This window comes from Ursus arctos, unplaced genomic scaffold, assembly GCF_023065955.2.
Source record: "Ursus arctos isolate Adak ecotype North America unplaced genomic scaffold, UrsArc2.0 scaffold_13, whole genome shotgun sequence".
NCBI classification, from domain to species: Eukaryota; Metazoa; Chordata; class Mammalia; order Carnivora; family Ursidae; genus Ursus; species Ursus arctos.
In genome coordinates this window covers 24,767,713-24,791,379 of record NW_026622797.1, presented here as the reverse complement: position 1 = coordinate 24,791,379, position 23,667 = coordinate 24,767,713, and the positions used below count along the sequence as shown (strand labels likewise).

At 41.2% G+C, this 23,667-nt stretch overlaps 1 protein-coding gene and 1 long non-coding RNA gene across 4 annotated transcripts in view; one reads left to right on the top strand and one right to left on the bottom strand.

Moving 5' to 3' along the window:
• Nucleotides 1-23,667, top strand: part of LOC113259502 (uncharacterized) — a 282,949-nt gene that overhangs the window by 112,717 nt on the left and 146,565 nt on the right. The window contains exon 1 of one of the 3 annotated variants that reach the window (XR_008958934.1): nt 4,359-4,459. The exons of the other annotated variants lie outside the window; for them this stretch is intronic. This is a non-coding gene — a long non-coding RNA (uncharacterized LOC113259502). Of the gene's footprint in view, nt 1-4,358; nt 4,460-23,667 lie in introns of those variants that run through there. 3 annotated transcript variants of the gene reach the window in all.
• On the bottom strand, nt 1,276-3,689 carry CITED2 (Cbp/p300 interacting transactivator with Glu/Asp rich carboxy-terminal domain 2). The gene is made up of 2 exons (XM_026504912.4): nt 3,440-3,689; nt 1,276-2,973 (listed from the first exon to the last, which is right to left on the bottom strand). The coding sequence occupies exon 2, from the start codon at nt 2,963-2,965 to the stop codon at nt 2,144-2,146; it is 822 nt and encodes a 273-aa protein (XP_026360697.1). The 5' UTR covers nt 2,966-2,973; nt 3,440-3,689; the 3' UTR covers nt 1,276-2,143.

Genomic DNA, 23,667 nt, shown 5'->3' with positions numbered 1-23,667 from the left:
TTAGAACATCATTTTAAATAAGGAAGTGTCAATTATAGAGGTATAAAGAGCCCAGTGGAGTGTGCATCTTAATTTTAATGGCTTGACTTGGAAATAGAATTATAGAATGTAGGTGATCTGAATTATTCTGAAACCAGCCTTTACACCAGACTCACGGTAATTTAACACTTCTGTTTCCTTCTTTATTTTTATTATGAAATATGGGATTTAAGATTAGAATCTGAGAGTCTAAATGAAATGCTCTTTTAAAGTATTATTTGTGAGATTTTCCTCCACCTCTATTTCTTTACTTCTCCAGTGGGTCAAATATAAAAGACTGTATTCTTTCTTGAATGTAGATGTATTGCTCTTATAAGCTAGGAAAACATGAAAGGGAAAACAAAATTCCATCTTCAAACTGGGTAACTTGAGAATTTAACAATATGACTTTTTCTTTTACTTGATTATATAAGGCAAAACTCGACACCTACTTAACCATTAATTATGTCTTCTTGATAACACGCTTAGGTAGAATTAAAACAATCTTATCCTTATGTCCTTTACACCCCTTGCCTATAACAGATAAAGGTTAGAATTCTGGAAAACAGGGCATGCTTGAGAGGGAACATCTTGTGAAGACTGTAATTTGACCTTTGAATCAACCTCCCTGTGTAAATTTTAAGTATTATAGAACAAAATAGAAAGCCTCAAGGTGGAATTCTGCCCCCTCTTCCTCTTAGGACTATAAACCAGTCAGAAGCTCTTTCAGAGATTAAGCTAGAAAATGTGTGCCTCTCCTTAGTACTTTCGCTGAGAAATAAAATTCGTCACTAGAGATAAAGGTAGATTTATGTTCAATGCCATCCTCATCAATCTCCCAGTGTATTATCCTGATCTACCTTCATTTACGTAGTTGAATCAGGTATAACCAGAAACACTTGGTTTTCCCCCTCCCACACTGTGAAAAAAATATTTATGATATGTAGTGTTACAAACCTTCCCCACTCTGGAGTACACTTGAAAATGATGGCAATTAAGAAAAAAAAATGCTCTTTGACAACTTTGCAGCTTCTGATTAAACCACACCAAGAGGCATGTTACAATGATAACAATGAAGCATTATGCCAATTATGTTAAATCCTGCTCTCCACTTAAGCTCATCATGACCTGTTTTAGTGTCCTGTAATTTATCCTTTGGAATGCTTACTCTCATCAATAAAGTGTTCAACTTAAAGAGGGAAAAAAAGCCACCGAAAGCAACCACCATCCCCCCAAATGACTTCTAGAAAGCAAGTATTTCTTAACTTTTTATTGACATTGGCAAATTAAAATAGAATAAATTAACAAGTATTTTTTCAAAAAAATGTTTTGTACAAAAATACTGTCAAAATTTCCTAAAAAGCTTTCAACACAGTAGTATCTTTTCATGTACTGAATATAACTATTAGCACAGTGTCAAAAATGTTGAAGACAGAAACAAAATAAAAATCTGTGAAATGTTTGCCACTGACGACATTCCACACCCTATTATTGTCTGTACATATGGGGGAGGGGGACAGCCAACTTGAAAGTGAACAGTATGACTTTTCCTGATCCAGAACGGTTTGGCCCACATCTGTTTAATCTTCCAGTTTAGCATATTAAAAAAATTAGTCTGTACTCAATGCATAGTTAAAAAAATGAAGCGAGATGGCAGAGTTTGTGCAGTAATATCTGCCCTTCAAAGTTCATGCAACCAACTAATGCAATTTTTCCTTTCACTCGTAAATCTGAATGCAGTTCAGTCATTTGAAACCATCTACAAAATCCACAAGATTAAGCAGTTTGCCAAGATTAATATCTAACAGTTGAGCACTGGAGAAAGTGAGGAAATAAGGAGTAAAAACAAACAACAAAAAAGACCAAGTTAGCTACATATTTCAACTACATAAGGGAGGTGAATGTCAAGGCTACAAAAACGAAACAAAAACAGAAAAAAAAAAAAGTGGCAGCAATTTTTTTTGAACCAATTTGTACAAGTTTATAGTTTACTTTGTTTCCAAGTTCTCAAACCTTTCAAGATCTGAAAAGTGAGATACTGTGTCTAAGGGAATGTTTTTTAATTCACACCGAAGTTGGGGCGGGGGGGAGGGTTTGATTTCTTTTCGCCGGGGTTTCGATCAAGTCAACAGCTTACTCTGCTGGGCTGCTGTTTGCACACGAAGTCCGTCATAAAATCAAACTCGTTTTGCCCCAGCCAGAGTTCGGGCAGCTCCTTGATGCGGTCCAAACCCATTTCTATCACTAAGGACATAAGCACTTCCTCGTCGATGAAATCAGTGTCTATGACATTGGGCGGCAGCATTGCAGCAGGGACGTGGGCCACGGAGGCGGGCATGTTGCTGCCGCTGCCGCCGCCGCTGTTGCCGCCGCTGTTGCCGCTGCCCGCGCCGCCACCCGAGGTGCCGCCGGAGCCGCCAGGGGTGCTGCTGCCGCCTGAGCCGCCGGGGGTACTGCTGCCGCCGCTGTGCTTGGGGTTGCAATCTCGGAAGTGCTGGTTTGTCCCGTTCATCTGGTGGCCTGCAGCAGGGTGCAAATCCGGCATGTAGTGGTTGTGGGGGTAGGGGTGATGGTTGAAATACTGGTTGTTGAGCTTCTGCAGCTGCATGCTGGCCGGCAGGGAGCCTCCCTGGCTGGCCACGGGGGGGCCCATGAACTGGGAGTTGTTAAACCTGGCCGCGGGGGCCAGCGCGCTCGGGGGGTGCCCGCCGTTCACAGTCCCCGGCCCCATCGCATGCCTGATGCCGCTCGTGGCATTCATGTTGCCCGCGCCGTAGTGTATGTGCTCGCCCATTAGGGCGTTGAAGGCGTGTTGGGGCTGCTGCTGCTGGTGGTGATGGGGGCTTGGGAACTGCCCCATGCCCATGCGATGGGCAGGGTGGTGGTGCAGCCCGTTGGTGCCGTCGGGGAAGCGCCCGTGGTTCATGGCCATCATATGGTCTGCCATTTCCAGTCCTGAAAGTGAAAAGGGCAGACGGTAAGACCCGCGCCACACGTGCAGCCCACCACGGCGCACCCCACTTTTTCTCGCCTCTGCCCCCTAGGCTCCCCGGACGCACGTCGGCTGCGAAATCACTCGCTCTCCCCGGGATCCTAGTAGTAGCCTGTGTACCCGGACTCGCCACCACGGCGGACCTGCCACCCACAACAGAGCTGGGCGCTGAACAAACAGCCCCTTCCCCTGCGATCGGGCGGGCGGACCCGAGCCCACACCCGCCTCTGCTCCCCGAAGTCGCCTAATAAAGGAAGTGCCCCGTAGCCCTGCCGCGAACTTCAGGCATTAAATCAGCCCTCCTCATCCTGTTGTTGCACATCCTGTTGTTATTCCCCAGCTCCGCCTCACGCTCTTCCTCCGGGCAAACCCAGCCCTCGGAGGACTGGGCTGGCAGGCGCCCCAGCCAGCTTCGCCCGCCGCGCTTACCTTCCGTCTTTGCGATTTCTGCTCCGAAGACCGAGGGCGGGATCGTCGGGTCCAGGACCGGCTCAGCAGCACATAGAGGGGGCCTTCCTGGTGTGCAGGGCGCTCGCTATCGCGATGTCGGCACCGAGGTCTTGCAGTGGCCGCTGGGGCAGAATCGGAGCCGTTCCCTTTTATTTCCCCCCTGCTGCCCTCACAGCTCGGTAAGACCGCCCGGCAGCTGCCAACAATGAGCTGTGTTTCTTAGGGCTTTGGCCACAGTTAATATAAGGGATTTCAGGAAGGGCGGAGCAAGCCTCCCGGGCGGGCGGCGCCAAAAAGCGGACTCCGGAGCCCCGGGCACACCGGACCGGGTAGGCGAGCCGCGTCCCCGCGGCCAGAGGCACGTGCGCAGAGGCTGCGGGCCCAGGCGCCGCCTCGCTGCCGCTGACTCCGGTTTCCTCCCGCCCCCTAAACGCGGGACCAGCCCGGCTGCCTCCGGAGCGGGGAGAAAATGCTCCCGGGACCCCTAGCCCCAAAGTAGCGCCTGCCCTGAGAGGAGCGAGGAAAACGCACCGCTCCTTTCTGGTGTGATCCCCCACCCCCAGCTCTCCCGCTCAGCTCACCTAGCGAGCTGAGGTGCTTCTACGGGAAAAGGGGGTTCTCTCATGGCCCTCTTCCTCCATAGTGCCCTTCTGCCTCCCTGGCTTTGCACACACCCCCCCCCCCGGGCTGCGAAGAATGGCTGTGTTTCCCCGAGTGGGGTTTTAAATCCCCTGACAAATAATGCCCCTTCCCTGAGCACACTTTCCTGGGCTGTGCCTTTGTGTTTTTACAGGGGCACTGGGTAAACCTGATCTACATATTCTGCGTGTAGATGCATTCCCCGCCCCCCCCGCCCCCCGCCTCCTTTCAAGGACAGGAGCTGGGGGCGGGGAGCGGCAGAGGCTGCAGGTGGACAGAGCGCGCTCGCGGGCCCGGCCGCCTCCGCTCCCGCGCCGGGGAGTCCGGTCCGCGCTTTCGGGACCGCTCGCCGCTCCCGGGGTACGTGTGCTTCTGCTAAGTTTGCGTTTGCAGCTCTTGGTAGCTTTGGCATCTGAGCTGAGGCGTCTCTGCTCTGTAAACAAACTCAGCGATCCTCGTCCCCAGATCCACCTTTTTGCACATACAGTTTCTTGCTTCTGCTGTTGCCCTTGATCCGGGAGGTGGGGGTATGTGCAAACTTGCACAGCCTCCCTCTGGGCTCTGCCTGACGATTTGGGGTTGATTTAGAAGCGAACGGGTTTGTAATTAAGAAATTCGAGGGCTGAGCGAAGCTGCTGTTGCTGGAAAAGGAAAACAAATAGATAACATGGTAATCGCTTTGTAAATAAAGTCGTTCTGGAGGTGGGCACGTAGCTGCACGTCCCGTATGGCACCGTGCGCACACACACTGCTGGGACTCTTCCTTTTCAGTGAAATTGTTCAGTGGGGCAATAGGCGATAATAATAACCTTGCTTCCCAGGACGCGGCACAAGTAGCCTGGTCGTCCATTTGGCTCATTGACTTGCAAATAAAAATCCTTGCACCGGTCTGGGCCACTACCCTGTCGGAGCTCTCTTGCTTTCTCACATGGGGAAGCCGAGTTATTTCTCCAACACCATGATGAGACTGCTCCGAGCTTTTATATTGCTCTTTATGTGGTAAAAGCGAGTTTAGCGCTCCGAATAAGGACTTCTGTTCAGAGTTGTTTCTTCATAACTCGATAGCCATTGAAGACTTCCTGCTGCAAAGAGCTAGTCCCCCGCCTTCCACCCCTCCTTTTCTCCCATCTTGCTCACAGGACTTTTTTAGGCCCTATTTTTTGAGGACTGGAAATTCTGATACATACATTTCCCCTTTCAGGAATTTGCAAAAGAGAGCGAATTCTGATTATGTTAATCTCTTACCCCTCTGTCTTCCTCTAGTTAGATATACAGACATATATGCTTAGTATACAAATATAATATAAATAATATATATATTTAAACATTGTTACTGTCTTCTCTTTCCTTTTCCGGGCTCTTCAGCATTTATAACTGTGTGTGCAATGATTTTTAAACCTCGAAAATATTTACTTTTTGGAGCCTTGTGCGCAGAACACGTTGCATTGTTGGTTGCAGTAATACCCTACTCTCCTGTCCACCCACCACTTTTACCCGTAGGTCATGCACTTGTAGTTACAGAATCAGAGGCTGGGAAGAAACCTGCAAGTGCCACTTCCTTTCCAAAAAGAGGCTCCAAAATACTGGACAACCCCAGACTCAAAAACTGTCTGATTGTTTACTTCCCTTCCTTATACTGCAGTGTCTTGCGACACAAGGACCAGCTCTTGACTGTCTAATCTAAATTCCTCTTGGAATCATTAAGGAAAGGTGCAGCTTCATCCAAGTCCAGTGGTTCCACAGGGTATTGGGAAATCTCTTGAAAGGTCATCTCCCCGTCCCCCACCCCTCAAAGAGAAAAAAATGTAGTTCTGGGACCAGCTGGTTCAAACACGGCATGCTTTGTGCATTTATTCATCTGTCCAGTTAATGTTCCCCAAGAGCCAGGCACTTTCCTAGTGCCTAGAAAAACAACCAATATAGGAACTCATGTTCAAAAAGAGGAGATGGACAAACGGGCCCAACAGGCCTTGGGCACACTGTAACAAATGCAACAGCTTTCAACAGAAGGACTTCTGGAAATACATAGGAGGGACACCGAACCTGGTCTTAGGGGTCTTCAGAAGGCTTCCCAGTGTAGGTGGTAACTAAATTGAGGTCTGAGGATGAGTGGAAGTTAGGCCACCACTGAAGGGGGCAGAGATGAGAAAAACAAGGTTGGGGAGGTAAATTGGGCTGGATCCTATGGTCTTTGGTTTCCAAGCTGAGAAATTTGGATTGTATCCTGAAGACAACGAGAAGCAGGTGAAGGCTTGTGAACCAGTGAGATGATCACATTTTCATTTTAGAGAGATCAGGACAGGACTGTGGAGACTGGATTGAGAAAGTAAGCCTAGAAACGGGGAGTTCAGTTAGGGGCTGTTATAGTCATCTAGGGGTACACAGAGCCCCATGTAACCAGGGCTTTATCCTCTGAACCAGGTAAGGCAGTGGTCTGTGTGTGACATTCACAGGCATAGACGGCTGTTATTAGTTTCCTAGGGCTGCCATGACAAAGTACTACAAACTTTGTTTACACCACTCAGGCTTAAAAAGCAGGAATTTATTGTCACAGTTCTGGAGGCTAGAGTCCAATTTCCAGGTGCAGGCAGGGCTGGTTCTGAGGGTTGTGAGGGAGAATCTATTCCATGTCTCTCTCCTAAAGTTGGTCATTTGCTGGCCCTCATCACCTCATCTCCACCTTCATCTCTACATGGTGTTTTCCTGTGTGCATATCTCTTCTAAAATTTCCCCTTTTTATAAGGACAGCAGTCATATTGGATTAGGGCCTATCCTGATGACCCCGCTTTAACTTGATTACCTTTGCTGAGACCCTATCTCTAAATAAGGTCACATTCTGAAGTACTGAGGTTTAGTTAGGATTCCAGCATATCTTTTTTTCGAGTGACAGAATTCAACCTGTAACAGTGGTGGAGAAACTAAATAACACAAGACCCTTGCCACTGTGGGGAAGAAAGGTGCTGCCTGGAACTCTCTTTCCAGATATCCTGCTGGCCTACACATTCATTTCTTCATGTTTCTGCTCAGACAGTACCTCAGCGAGGTCTTCCTGACTGTCCTACCCAAATAGCAGTATCCCCATTTGCTTTCTTACACTGTTTTGTTTTTCCTCTTAGCATTTATCTCCACCTGACATGATGCATATTGAATTTTTTACTTTCTTCCCCCCTCCTAGAATGGCAGCCCCAGGAGAGCGGAGACCTTGCCTGTTTGTTCATTCAGTGTCTAAAATAACTCGTGGCATTATTAGTCTTTTCCTCATTAGATGAAAGAATCAATGAAAGAAAGAAAGAAAGAAAGAAAGAAAGAAAGAAAGAAAGAAAGAAAGAAAGAAAGAAAGAAAAAGAAATATAGCAGATACTGTGGGAAACTAATGAAGGATTTATGAGAGGGGATGTCAGAGAAGATTTTCTGGAGAAGGTGACTTTCAAGGCTGGAGGGAGAAGAATCTAGAAAGAACAGCAGGGTACCACTGTCTGCATGTGGCCTCTCGTGCACTTGAGCAAAACTGTGGTCCCTTTGGGAAGATAGCTCATCTGGGGTTTACTGTTGAGTTATGAAAGTAGGCCCCTATCGGTGTGAATTTTGATTGCAAAAGAGCTTTTCTGAGGTGAGCTTTGGGCTTCAGCAAACCCCGAGTTGAGGAAAGGCCACTTAAAGGACCCAGCTAAAAAATATATATGGAAGAGTTTATACATGTGTTGGTGGGGTGGGAGCAGGGCTGGCGGATAGGGCGGAGTCCAATACTAGGTTTTGTACTTTTCATAAATGAGCTCACCTACTCTGTACCCTAACAAGTAGGATTACTTTCATCACTTCAGAAGGGAGAATTTTGAGTTTCAGTTAGAAAAATCAAAAAAGTTAAAAAAGATGACCACCTTCTCAGAGCGATTAGGGAAAAGCGGAGAGAAAAAAACCAGAGAGACACCAATTGGGACCTTTGTCCCCTTCCCCTCCTCCTAAGACCTTGGCTCTAGGTCTTAGCTGGTGAGAAAAACACTGCTGTCACCTTCCATGTGGCCACCATAATAAGTCAGGATCTACTATCTGAGATGAGCTGTGACAACAGTCCCTATTCCTGCCTTCTCCCCCTCCACTTCTATTTTCCCTCATTTGCAGGGTCTATGATGGAAAATTCCAATATTTTACTGGTCTGTAGCATAATTTGGGGTAGGAGCTTTCACTGGACCCATTGTTCCTGATCCAGAAACTGTGGATGGACTTTAGTATCACGCTTAGGACTCATGGTTAATAAGGAGGTAGAAGCCCTCTATGCGACTTTGCATTTCTGCAAGTTGAATAAATAATGTCTTATATGTATGGGCTTAAGTAAAAATGATATATTTATATCAGTTTTAAACTTGTGGATTTGGTTCTGTGTAATAAAATACAAATTCTATTTTCTCATTCAACAGAAATATAGTGGTTACCAGGGGAGAGGGAGCAGGCAGTGAGATGTTTTTATTCAAAAGGGATCTTTAAACTTGGTGAAGTTGATGCAACTCACCTGAGAAGTTAATTAAACTAAAGATTCCAGAACATTTTCTCTGGGGTTCCTGACTCAGCAGACTAGGAGTGGGGTCTGCGGATCTATGTATTTTTTAAAAAGCTTCCAGTCAGTTCTGACGTTTAGACAGGTTTGCAAACCACCGACTTTGTCCCCAGGTATAGTGTGAGTATAGTTTACGCTCATAAAGCTCTGTCCCTCCCCCCAACCCCCCCCCCCACCAAGTGCCGCCCTACCCCCTTGCCTCCCATGATTGGAATTTTGCCCATCTTTGAAGGTTCTGCTCAGGTGACATCTCCTGTTTCAAGCCTCAATCCCCCAGCGGAAAGTATTCTGGCTTCCTTTTTGCTCCCAGGGCACTTTGCTTGGATCTTCCTTTATAACTCATTCTGGCTTGAGTTATGGGAGTTTGTGCCCTCCTGTAGTCTTCTCTGTAATGGTAGAGACTCCTTGGTGAGTCCCAAGGGGCTGCACAGTGTCGTGCATAGAGTAGCTCGTATTAGTCTGCTCAGGATGCTGTAACAAAATACCACAGACTGGTGGTTTCAACAACAGACATTTATTTCCTCACATTTCTGGAGGCTGGAAGTTCAAGATCAAGGCATCAGCAGATTTGGTTTCATCTGAGGCCTCTCTCCTTGGCTTGCAGATGGTCACCTTCTTGCTGCGTCTTCACATGGTCTTTTCTCTATCTCTGTGTTGAAGCCCCAGCTGTCTCTTTGTGTCAGATTCGATTAGGACCTACCCAAATGGCCTCATTTTATTTTATTTTATTTTATTTTATTTTATTTTATTTTATTTTATTTTTATTATTATTTTTTAAAAGATATTATTTATTTATTTATTTGACAGAGAGAGAGAGAGACAGCCAGCGAGAGAGGGAACGCAAGCAGGGGGAGTGGGAGAGGAAGAAGCAGGCTCCCAGCTGAGGAGCCCAATGCAGGGCTCGATCCCAGGACGCTTGGGATCACACCCTGAGCAGAAGGCAGACGCTTAACCACTGAGCCACCCAGGCGTAAATGGCCTCATTTTAATTCAGTCAGTTCTTTGAAGACCATATATCCAAATATAGTTACATTCTGAGATACTGGGGGATAGGGCTTCAACAAATAATTTCATGGGATGCAATTCCTCCCATAACCCACCTCCTGTGTAGCTTCTTTTTAGGTAATTGACATTTTATTAGTCTACAGCTTCACCAAGAAACTAGAGAACATTCACATTGGTTATGAAGTTGGATGAGGTATGCTGGAAGGCAGAAGAAAACTTCAGTGACCTTAACTAATTAGGGAAATGCTCTGTTTTTAATGGACAATAACAAATTCCATGGGTTTTAGGTAGGAAATTACTTGACTAGATATAACAAGTTTAGCAAAAAGAAGAAGAAGAAGAAGAAGGAGACAGAGAAGGAGGAAAAGGAAGGAAGGAAGGAAGGTAGGAAGGAAGGAAGGAAGGAAGGAAGGAAGGAAAGAAAGAAAGAAAGAAAGAAAGAAAGAAAGAAAGAAAGAAAGAAAGAAAAACAGAAAAAAGAAAAAACAAGTGTGGGTCCAGCTGAGCTGTTGGTTGAATGGGAGACAGTAATGGAATGCGGTTATTAAAAAGGAAACAACTTAGAGTGTGTTGGGAGTGAGAATATCACATGATAGAGCTGGAAGTAATCCTTTTGCTACACTTGGCTCTTCTCAGAGATTGTGGTTGGTTTGTAACTTTACATTTTAATAAAGAATTACAGAGACTAAAGAAGGTTCATTTAAAAAAAGAGGGGGAATATGTTTTAAAGGGATGGGAAATGGGACTTAGGATGGCTATTTAATCTGGAGAAGAAAAGCTGACAGGTGACTTAATACATATGTTCTGGTGTACACATAGGGAAACTAATATGGTGGATCCTTTCCAGATGTTTTCCTTTTCCACTGAGACAAAGAAAAAAGGAAAGCATTTTTAAAAGAGCTTTAGATCAGTGGTTTTCAAATTGTGTTCTGCAGACCTTGAGTGTTCTCAGCTTCACTTTTACGTGCTTTATATATTAAGGATTTCTCGTTTGAATTTATTTTAAAACCTTGTTCTGATATTAAACAGTTATGAAAACTAAAGCTTTGGATAACACAAAAATCATAGCATTCTAATTCTAGGTGGAACTTTAAAAAGAATCTTATCCAAACCCCTTCATTTTCTAATGAGAAATCTGAGGTCCTGAGAGGTTAAGTGACTTGCCAGTAAAGGACTTCCTTAACATCAGGATTTTAAAACACCAGAGCAGATTATCAGAGGGAACTAAGTCTTTATGAAGACTTCAGTGAAATAGGATAAGAGATGTGTTGAATGGCTTAAATCAGCATTTCCCAACTGGCGCTCTGTATTACAGGTGGGTGCGTTGTAAAAGGCAGTAACAGGATCTATATCAATTTCTACTTTTTAAAAAGTGGGAAATAAAATCATTTAAAAGTATTTTTGCAGTTCAAAATGGAAATTTAAAAGTCTCTGAGTGTGTGCCGAGCCTACTGAGCGGATCATAGACACCCCTCATCTGATGAGCAGGCAGGCAGTGAACTTGCTTACTCTCTAGCTAAATACCCCATCAGAGGGTGATATTTACTGTTGTACAACTTTGAGTTGCTTTAATTCTCATTCACATAGGAAATTTTTTTTCCTTTTTTCTTTTCTTTTTTAAAAATTAAATTCAAGTTAGTTAACATATAGTGTACGATAAGTTTCGGGGGCAGAATTTAGTGATTCATCAGTTGCGTATAACACCCAGTGCTAGTTACATCAAGTGCCCTCCTTAATACCTGTCACCTAGTTACGCCATCCCCCTCAACTCCCCTCCAGCAACCTTCTGTTTGTTCTCTACAGTTTACAGTCTCTTATGGTTCACCCCTCTCTCTGTTTTTATCTTATTTTATTTTTCCTTTAGGGATTTTTTTTTTAAGATAGAAGAGAAATGGCCCTGAATAACACAATCAATGAGAAATATAGTTGTGACAATTTTTCTGCCTATGACTTAGGAGGATGCTCACCCCATGCAAAGGTTATGTTTGTATAATGAAAATTCTTATGCAGCACCAATACAACTCTGGAACTCAAAACTCAGAGATGAAAGAGAAAACAGTTGGCCTTCAATTTATTAGGAATAAAGATTCAACTGCCACATATAACAATAGTAGAGGTGTGTTTACAAATAAAAGCCTCAAACTCTTTTCCTCTTATCTCATTAGTTACAAACAAAACAAATTCTTTTTAAAAACTCCAGTTGGTTTTTAAGTACAAAAGAAGAACTAAAAACATCAAGAAATGGAAGTATTTTGTGTCAATTTCTGATGTCTCTATCTGTAGTTATATTTCAATCTATGCTTAAGTATGCATTTAATACAAAATCCAAAGAGAAGATACTGTCAATTTTCAGTTTGTCAACAAATGATGCTTTTCTTTAATAACTGATTCTTTTTTTCTTTTTAAGATTTATTTATTTATTTCCAAGAGAGAACATGAGCATGAGTGGGAGGCCCAAAGGGAGAGGGAGGGAGAATCTCAACAAATTCCATGCTGAGCAGGGAGCCCAATGTGGGGCTACAACTCAAAACCCACGAAATCACAACTTGAGCCAAAACCAGGAGTGGAAAGCTTATCCAACTGTGCCACCCAGGTGCCCCTCCTTAATAATGGATTCTAAAGAAATCATGCAATAAAAGTCCACAACAGAAGACAAAAATATTTTGTTTTTATATTTTTGTGTAGTAAATATTATCAAACATCGGCTTAAAATAAATTCCACAAAATATACTTCAATAATATACTTATTTAAAACATAATAGTTTCTGTGAACTCTCTTCTTTTTATGTAGCATACACAAATTTTTTTAAAGACTAAAAAAATGCCTAAGTGGCTCATGAAATAATAGGGAAGAGGACTCACAGGATAGAAGTATGGAAAAAAATGCTGGTTTAAAATAGTGTTTCTCAAGAGTAATACATGGACCCCTTTCAAGAGAAAAACATCTCTAAGGCTTTAAATGCTTACTTAAATTATTTTTATTTTATTTCTTAAGTATGTAAAAATAAAAAACAGTATGTGACATCCTTGTGTTTATAGCTCCTATACAACTGTAATACTAGAACTTATTTACATGCTAAACAAAAAATAAAACTGGAGAACCGATAAAAATCAAAATTAGCAGCATTTAATGACGGATTTTGTCAAAATCAAATCATCCCTTGTGGTGTGAATCTAGCAACAAGAATACATTTTTAGTCTACCAAGTTTGGCCCTCTGATGCTATAGCATGCTGTGCAATGAGATTCTCTATTTGAACCACTACAAAAACTTGTATAGAGTGCACCATAACCTCACTTGCTTTCCACCTGGTGTGAACGTATCACTTACATTTTAAAACCACCTCTGTTCTTTTCTTCCTAGTGTTTAATGTTTAAAGTAATATGGCTTGACACTACCACAGTTGTAATCACAAATCCAAATTTGAAAGATGGTCGTTTGGATGATGCACATTATGCTTGCAATAATTTGTTAAAAATTACCGACAAAATGAAACCATGAAATTAAAGAGTTCTTGAAGAGGAAAAGAGAATTCCCCCTCCCCCCAATACTTTAAATAGTATGAAGGGTTCTTGACCTCCAGTTGAAAAAAAAAAAAACTGGTTTTGGTGGTATCCAGCTTTAATATCAAAAGTACTTTGGATCATATAATTATTGATTATAATAAATAATTTGGATCAGTGGCTGAGGTAGGGGAGGGAATGAGGAGTTTAAACTACTGAGAAGTTGGAAAGTTAGCCATTCTCTTTTAAAAATATAGATTCTCAAAGAAACAACAAGTGTTGGTGAGGACATGGAGAGAAAGGAATCGTTGTGTGCTGTTGGTGCGAATGCAAACTGGTGCAGCCACTGTGGGAGACGGTATGGAGGTTCCTTAAAAAATTAAAATTAGAACTACCCTATAATCCAGTAATTGCACTACTGATATTTACTCAAAGAATACAAAAACACTAATTCAAAGAGATTGTTTATTGCAGCATTATTTACAATAACCAAATTATGGAAGCAGCCCAAGTTTCCATTGATAGGTGAATGGATAAAGAAGACGTGGGGTGTGTGTGTGTGTGTGTGTGTGTGTGTGTGTGTGTGTGTGTATATACAGATGTATATGTGTATATGTATATATATATATTCGTATATATATATATATATGAACATTATTCAGCTGTGAAAAAGAAAAAGATCTTGCCTTTTATAACAACATGGCTGGATCTAGAGAGTATAATGTTAAGCAAAATAGTCAGGGGCACCTGGGTAGCTCAGTCGGTTAAACATCTGCCTTTGGCTCAGGTCATGATCGCAGGGTCCTGAGACCGAGCCCCACGTCAGGCTCTCTGCTCAGTGGGGAGCCTGCTTTTCCCTCTCCTTCTGCCTGCCACTCCACCTGCTTGTGCTCTCTTTCTCTCTGTCAAATAAATAAAATCTTAAAAAAAAAAAAAAAAAGCCAGTCAGTAAAAGACAAATACCATATGATTTCACTCACATGTGGAATTTAGGAAACAAAATAAATGAACAAAGGAAAAAAAAGAGAGAGATAAACCAAAAAACAGACTCTTAACTATAGAAAACAAATAGATGGTCACCAGAGGGGAGGTGGGGGGAGGGAGGATGGGTGAAACAGGTGAAGGAGATTAAGAGTACACGTATTGCAATGAACAATGAGTAATGTATAGAATTGTTGAATCACTATATTGTACGCCTGAAACTAACATAACATTGTATGTTAACTACACTGGAATTAAACAACAACAGCAAAAAGCAGATTTCTTTCCTATATCAAATAAAGACATGACCCCAAAGTTGTCAGTGAATTCAATCTTCTTTTGCTTGTTGATTCATTAGTTCCTTCTTCCGGTCATTCAAATGCCTGTATAATAACTAGATAAGAATGATTTGTGTTAGTGTGTCAAATATTTGTATTTTAAGTGGTATTTTTGGAGTGCTTATAGGTACTTTAGTTCTTTAAGTATTTGAAAGAATCTTGTTTACACCATTAATTTGTAGTGAGCAAGGGATTTCTAAGCTAATTTGATATGCAGCCTAGATTCTGGAATCATTACGCAGGGGCACCAGAGAAGCACCCTCAGAACTTTGAGAGAAGATTATGTTCTGGAAGTGAAATAAAGGAGCATGAACATGTGCAAGATAGGATCAGCATCTTCAGCAGGAAAGCCCCAGTTTTGGAGGCCTTCGGAGGCCTGAAAGGGTACTTTGAGAATTAGTAGCCCTAAGAATCCCAGGCGCTAGAAGGGCGTAGCCCTGTTGTAAGTTAGAAAACTGCACTTCATCAGTCTCTCCTGGTCTAATGAGCGTGGGAACTAGTACAGCTCTACAGGGATGGACTACTGAGCTGAAGATCAGGCCTGGGTGTCTGGTGTTACCGCCAAAGGAAAGATACAGGTGCCGTGAATGATCCTTTGGCCTTCCTCCCTTCCTATTGTCTCTGAACTACAACTCTAATGGGTCTGTTGAAATAATTTGACATTCTGAACCAACAGGATCCTACTTACTGATCTCTTATATGCCTTACTATACTATAAGGCTTTATGGTGATTTTGTCCCAGACAGTGTAGGCCCCCCATTATTGCTCCTATTACATATAATGCCTTGTGATTTTCCTTCATGGCCCTTCTCACAAAGTGGAGTTACACATTTATTTTGTGACTCTTTGATTACGGTCCCCATGAGAGCAGGGGCCATACTTCTAGTTATCCCAGTGTTACAATATTGTATCCCCAGTGCAAAAACACTACCTGATGCAGAGGGGATGATCATGAACCTAAAAATTCTAATTCCTTTCATCCTTACAGTTAAGCAATTGAGATTTAATCTGAAACCTCCTTTTTTAAAAAAAAGAATTGAAAATGTTTTTCAGTTTTCTAGTTGGCTACTCTGTGGACCCTCTAAAAATTTTCGCTAAATTGATGATTTATGTTAAATAATTTAGAAGGCTCTAATAAAATTATTATTTACATTGTCAAAATGTTTTTAGTCCTCTGGTGTGTACAACCTTTTCAAGATTCCAAACTCCTTCCCCCCGCCCCCCGAATTTAAACTCTCCTCTCTAGGCCACTGTTCCTGTGTTTTTTATTGGCTTTGTGAATCTTTCATGGTATCATCGGGAGGAAGAGAATTCTGAGCAAGAATCAGTTCTCTGCCTGGAGGGAGGGGCTCCTCAACCCTGTTTCTTTCTACATGTAAGAGGAGGATATTATAAAAGTGGGTCCCACAGAAGAACCTGTGTGCAGTAAGCTCAGGTATTCCCATGCTATCTGGTGCAGCAGTGGGACACCGTGACGCTCTCTATGAAGCAGTAATTTAGGTGTAAGTTCCAGAGCATCATAACACCAACAAGCAGTGCTTTCTGTGGTCTTTTTTGCTTAGCAGGGAGCCTCCTTGAAAAGGAGGTAGAAGAAAAAAGTGCAGACATAAGGAACGAAGTCCAGAGTTCACGAGGAGGAATGAGCTCTGCTCTCTGAGATCTGAGGCAATTAGATACAAGCCACAAGATTGGAACCCACAAAGCGAAACTCAGTCAGCCAGCTCTGACAGAGAACAGTTTTCCTACATGTCACCCCCTTACTCACACTGCCACCACCACAATCTCCTCCAGCCTGGGGACCATAACTTATTTTCCTTTGTGTCCTAATTCCTGGCACAGTGTGAATTCAGAACAAGCTTTGTATAACACCCAAACCTATTCCCTTTTGACTGTACTTAACTGAGAAAGGGACATTAATCTAGGGGAGGAGAGACTCGGATAAGTAAAACTATTCTCAGGAAGTAAAAATGGTTTCACTAGTAGATCAGAAAATGTCTTATTTGTTTACATATAGACCGAAAATTCAATGAAGGGCAGAAACTATGTTCAGATATTTATTAATTTGGTAAACAGCAAACTGGATAAATTGGCTTTACAAAACTCTTTAGGAAGGAACTCTTACAGTTACTAATTATTCATAGATCTATGGAGGTTCACTAAGGTTTGGGTCTGTGCTGCAATCTGTTATGCTCTGATCACCATTAGTGGTTCTCTGTTGGACCCCCTCTTTGCCACCAGGAGTGTACAACTGAATCATAATAGTAGTGATTCAACTTGATGTGGCTGTACTTCTAAAATTGAAAGAACCTAGGCAGCTAGAGCCAGAATGTTTTTGGTTTTCATCAAGTTACCAACATTTTCAAAAATCTTTACCCAAGTGTCTATCAATGGATGAATGGGTAAAGAAGATGTCGTATACATACATGTACATTAGAATGTTATTTGGCCATCAAAAAGAAGGAAATCTTGCCATTTGTGACAACATGGATGGACCTTGAGGGTATATTATGCCAAGTGAAACACGTCAGACAGAGAAAGAAATATACTATTTGATCTCACTTATATGTGGAATCTAAACAAAACAAAACTCAAAACAAAACAAAACAAAACCCCCAAACTCATAGATACAGAGAACAGATTGGTGGTTGCCAGAGGTGGGGGATGGGAGGTGGAGGGTGGGTGAAATGGGTGAATATAGTCAAAAGTTACAAACTTCTAGTTACAAAATAAATAGACCCTGGGCTTATACTGTACAGCATGGTGACTGTGATTATTAATACTGTATAGTGTATTTGAAAGTTGCTAAAAAAAATACATCTTAAAAGTTCTCATCACAAGAAAAAAATTTGTAACTGTGTGTGTTTATGAATGTTAATGAGACTTACTGTGGTAATCATTTTGCAATGTATACATATATCAAATCATTATGTGGTACACCTGAAACTAATGTAATATTATATGTCAAATTTATCTCAGTAAAAATAATCCTTGACTAGTTTATCTAGTAGTTGGTGCACAGTGTGACTATAAAATAACGGGAGAGATTTTATAAGCCACATGCAGAAATGTGCTTGATTCTCGCCACACCTGGAATGTTGATAATGGTAAATGCATAGGGTTCATGGAATCATAGGAAGCTACAGATGGGAGGGCCCATGAAAACCACCTAGTCTAACCCATTTCATTTAGAGATTATAGAAATTCAGGCTAAGGGAGGTGAAATGACTTGCCCACAGACACAGAGTGACTCAAGAGCCAGAAAGAGGTGCACAAGATTGTATGAACAATCTAGTGGAATTCATGCCCTGTTGAGTATGCCTTGTTGACAAACCTGAAGGGAACAACTGACACTGATAGAGAAAACCTCCCTGAAACTCAACCCTTCCCTCACATATGCACCAAAGGTGGCCGTTATGCCACTGCCAGTATTCTTAGCTCTCAGGAATCTTTAGAAAGCCAAATCCCTATCAGAACTGGAGCCAGCGCATATGTGTACATCATGCTGGTGGCCAGGAGTGTCCTCTGAGGCAGATAAAACAGCAGGGACCCCTGTTCAGACAAAGGTATAGAATCAGTCCGTTGATAGCACCTTGATATTTTGCTTTCAGATTTTTTAAAAGATTTTATTTATTTATTCGTCAGATAGATAGATAGAGAACAAGTAAGGGGAGTGGCAGGCAGAGGGAGAAGCAGGCTTCCTGCTGAGGAAGGAGCCTGATGTGGGACTTGATCCCAGGGCCCTGGGATCATGACCTGAGCTAAAGGCAGATGCTTAACCAACTGAGCCACCCAGGCGCCCCTGCTTTCAGATTATTTTATGAGAACCATTTACAGTAGGCAGGAACACTAGTTTGGAAAATAGCAGGGGCAAACATGGTGCTCTAGAAGGTGGGAATCAGGATCTACAACTGGGATTCTGGAACACCTGGAGGCAAGATCACAGTTCTGACTCAGGCGAAGACTGCTCAGTGGGCAAATAAAATCTGAAAAAGAAAAATGCCCAATATGGATTATATTGACAAGTTAACCAAGCATTTCTCTTAACTCAATTGTGTCCCTTTATCAGTGCCAGAGAGAACACTTGATCACTGTTCTTTCCAAACTCCCCTGTTTATTACAAAATTCTTTTAATTTTCAGAACATAGAGTGAGGTAAGGCATCACTGGAATTTTGAAGTGTAAGTAGACAATGACAGTGAATGAAACTAGGAAGAACCACACATATTGTGTGAGATTAGCTATCTAGAGAAATACCTCAAGAGATTATTTATACACATCTGGCTGGGGAGAACAGGAATCACTCACGTCTAGTCAATATTGACCAGGCTATGAATCTCAGGGAGGCACTCTTATGACAATAGAGCAATGATACCACTTTGGAAAAGCCAAAGAGTTGCATAAATGATTAAAATCACCTGTGAAATCTGAGGTCTAATGAGTTGTCTGAAGACAGAGGTGTTAACTGAAGGTCAGCATGACATCTAGATGAAATAGAATCTAAAGAGTAAGAATTTGTCTGTGTTTAGCTGCCCTGGACAAAACCCCCAAATTTTGGTACCTTGAGAAGTGTCCTCCACTGTGTGGGAAAGTTTACTCAGTGGCTGTACCATAGTGTCTGTCAACTATTTCCCATGATCATTCTTCTCCCTGTGCTGATTCTTTGTCTATCAGTGAAATTCCTGACAAATAATTCAACTTTTAGAATTAGAACAACTAGAAGAAAATATAAGGAATATTTTTAAGATTTTAGGGTAAGGAAAAAGTTAAGCAGCATATGAGAAGCATAAATTACATCGGAAAAGATTGAGGACTTTGATTATGTTAAAATTTAGGCTTCTGAATGACAACTGAGATAATGTTGAAAGACAGATAGCATGGGGCGCCTGGGTGGCTCAGTCGGTTAAGTGTCTGCCTTTGGCTCAGGTCACGTTCCTGGAGTCCTGGGGTCCAGCCCTGCATCCAGCTCCCTGCTCAGCAGGGAGTCTGCTTCTCCCTCTACCACTCACCCCGCTCCTGTTCTCTCTCTCTCACTCACTCTCTGTCTCTCAAATAAATAAATAAAATCTTTAAAAAAAAAGAAAGACAAATAGCAGACTAAAACAATCTATTTATAACATATACAATAGGAAAAGGATTATTATCTAAACTATCTAAACTATGTAAAATATGTAAAAATATGTTTACGAAATGCCATCAAGTTACTAATAAAAACAAAACAAAAAACACCCAATAGGAAAGTAGGCAAAAAAATGAACAAGCAGTTCCCAGTAAGCCACAAGAAATCCAATGATTAGTAAATATATGAGATGATGCTCACATTCACTTGTTATCAGGAAAATTCAGAATAAAATATGAATGAGTTTTAGTTTCACTTTCATGAGTTTGGAAAAATTAAAAAGTCTAATACTATTTGTTCCTCAGAAATATATGGGTGAAAATGTTGGGAAGCAAACGTAAATGTTGCTGCTGGAGTGTGGACTGGTGCAGTCGTATCAGAAGTCCCACACTCTACAAACTTGAAAATCTACCTCAAGATGTATACTTTAGAGGCTCTCTTGTGCATATGTACAAGAAGGGAATGCATAAAATATGCTGTAGCCATACCACAGAAAACTATATAGCAGTTAAAAGAAATAAGCTAGCTAGGTCTGTGTAGATCTACAAAATGGTTCTCAGAATAATGTATTTTTTTCAGCTTTATTGAAGTATAATTGAGAAATAAAATTGTAAGATATTTAAGAAAAAGAAGCAGAATAGGGTGATAGCTGCAAAAAGACATTCTACTTGGTAGACGTAAGTATTTCAGCCACTGAAAAATCATGTCCCTTTCCCATTAAAAATTAATAAATTTAGACATGAACATATATTTCAACTGAATATTGGGTAGGATGTGTCAGACCACAGAATCTGCAAAGCACTTAAAAAAATTGAGTTTCTGTACCTGAAAACTAAGAATCACATTCTTTTTTCCCCCTTTTTAAAAAATGTAAATTCAATTAGTCAACATACGTCATTCGTTTCAGATGTAGAGTTCAGTAATTCATCAGTTGCATGTAACACCCAGTGCTCATCACATCATATTCTAACACATGGTGACCACTGCCCACAGCTCATTCTCTATGAAGACTTCACCCTTTGCTTCTGATGCCATTAATGTTAGTGTATCTCGGGCCCAGTCAATTTTATCAGAAACAGCTACCACATTAGCCACCATAATAGTGATGTCCCACTGGAAGCTCTTCAGACTCCTACAAGGTAGCTAAGGTAGTAAGACAAACTTTCTAGTGCCTTTCAATACGTTTGAACCCTGGACCCCATAGGTCATAAGGCTGTTCAGGTTATTTAAAAGGTTTAGTTGTTTTTGCTTTTGACTTAATTTATTTCAGCAAATGTTGGTAACAATGGGAATCTCAAGCTGCCATTGTAATTGGTCATTATGTATTATTTTATTTAATAAGACTAGGAAAATTAATTATTAATTCATTCAATTGGCTACAGATCCCCGCCCCCCTCCAAAACACACACACACACACACACACACACACACACACACACACACACACACACAAACGCCACATAGGCTCTACTGGAGAAAAAATGAATAAAGAAGGTCTTTGGTGCTGGCTTTTGGCTGTCATCAGCTGCCATACTGGATTCTCCTCCTTAAACAACACCATGTCTGATGATTTAGAAATTGAAAAAGAGGGTGCCCCTGGGGGGAAGTAAAAGAAAGAAAAAAAGAAGACAGACTTTACTTGCCGAGTGTCCCTTACATGCCATATGGTATGCCATGCACTTCCATCCACATTGTCTTATTTAATTTCAGTATCAACTCTGCGAAAAAGGTATTCTTACCAGAGGTCCAGAGAGTGAAGTGGTTTGCCTGAAGTTACTCAGCTGCCAAGCAGAGCTGGGGTTTCAGAGGAAGTCTGCCTGACTCCATAGTCAAAAGGCTTTCTATTATGGCTTATTACTTTTAAAAGACAGTGGTGGAATATGACTCCAGACCAAAGTTAAGTTTTGCAAAGCCAGGGTTGTGTTTTATTGTTTCTCCAAATGCAGAAAAACTGCTCTGAAATTCTTTGGCTTTTCATGATCCTTTTCTCCACTTTGAGGAAAGGACAATAATCCGCATTATCCTGAATGGAACAAAACAAAATGCTCATTCTTCTTCTTTCTACCTTCCATCTTCCCTTCCAACTTTGAATGAAAGAACAGCTTTCAAAAGATAAAATAAGAAGAATTTTAACGCAAGAATAAAACAGTGAAAGATAAACATCAAAGGAGGAAGAACAATGGATAATGATATCAGTAAACCCTTCGGGAAGCAAAAATTTTCTCAGAGCTTCCTAGTAGCCAAGGCAAAGGGAGAAATATGTTGTGTTACATGCCTTTCATTGTCAAATAAGGAAAGGACTACTAGTTCGTTAGGAAAGATACATTTTTTTGTTGTTGTTTTTTTTGCTACTCATACCTCTGAAAGGAATTTATCATGTAAGTTATCTTACAAGGAATATTGAATGACATAAGTGAGAAAATACTAGAGAATAATTTTATTAAAAAAATACAGCTAAGATAATTTTTTCTCCATTACAGATGTCTCTTTGACAGACAGCTCTGGCTAAGAGGTGAATTTTTATGTTCTGATTGTTTATTCAACATGGCACACTAACTTCTGATAGTTCTGATAGTTTTATAGTGTTGGCCTCTTTATTCTTGTCCTGCTACATTTTAGATTGAAAATTCCTATGAAGAAGTACCATGCTGGCTCCTTGTGCTTTGCATGAAACACACACACACACACACACACACACACACACTATACAGCACATTAAGGATCTTTCCATGCAGACTAGATTTTCATAATGTTTTATACTTTAAAAAATCCACTATCAATATTTACTTTGGAAATAGCAATAATGCAAGACATCTGATTTTTACTCCTTAAACCATATCTCTTCATCTGCCCTATGACCCACTGATATGTTTGTTTCTCTCAATAAAGCTCCTATTTATACTTCCAGATTGAACCATTCACAAGTATTTCTCTCCCTCTGTTTTGTTTCTTGTTTCCTGTGTCAAAAATCAAAACTTTCCACATAATGCTTACTTTTGGACTTGAATAATCCATTTCTTCTTTTTCTCGTTTATTAGAATCATCACGACTATTTTTCCTATTAGTGACAGTTCCTCAGTTGTATTTCTACATCTACTTTCTTTGAGGACAGCTTCTGCATCCATGGATTTTGTGTACCTCTGACGTTTATATAGGGGTATAGCTTTTTTTTCCTTCTTTCACATGTAGAGTAAGTTTTACTGAAGTTTGCTGGAAGAGGGAGATTATATTATAACAGCACAATTTATAGCTGATTTCTAATAAATTTTGTATGATTGTGATGAAAGCAACGGATGTGAACACATTATAGAAGAGTAAAATTATAGGAAAATTAACTTTCCATTGTAAATAAGTAACTTTCATGGAAAATACAGACAGATATTAAAAAGAAAAAGAAACAATGATATAACTTTCATAAACAACTAATAAAGAGTAATATGTCAAAAAAAAAAAAAAAGAAAAACAAAAAATGCCATTTTCCTAAAGTTGATCCTGTAGGATTTTTTCTTCCACTGCTTTTCAGAAGGAGTTTCCAAGGCCTCCAGAGAAGACTGGGGTGAAAAATACGTGACTCTCTCCAGCAGTGGTGATTGCAACACCATGTACCTTGAACTTACATTTGACTGGAGTTGCCCTGTGGGTTGCTTCTAACTCCCTGGGCTGCAGGCAGCTGCCTTTCTAAATGCCAGTAAGACAAGTCCAACACCAAATTATCACATCTGGGTGGTCTTCAGTAGGGGAAAAAGCTGTCAGTTAAGAGGCCATGAAGAAACCATTTGGGCAAAACATACCAGCTTCAAATATGGCGCTTTGCTTTCAGCTGTAAGGGTCTTTCCTTTTCTCCAAATACTTTCTCATTTCCCCACCCCCTTACCTAAGAACTTTTATTTAAAGCTGTTTTGGCTTTCCCTTTCTAAGTTTCTATCCAGTAGGTGTTTTTTTTTTTATTTTATTAAAAACATTTTTTTTTATGGTACACCTTTTTAGAGGAATGGCACAACTGATGGTAGAGTTATATTCCTGGTGGACAGAATCCCTTCAGTAGCATCTCCTCAAGATTCCCGAAGTTTGGTG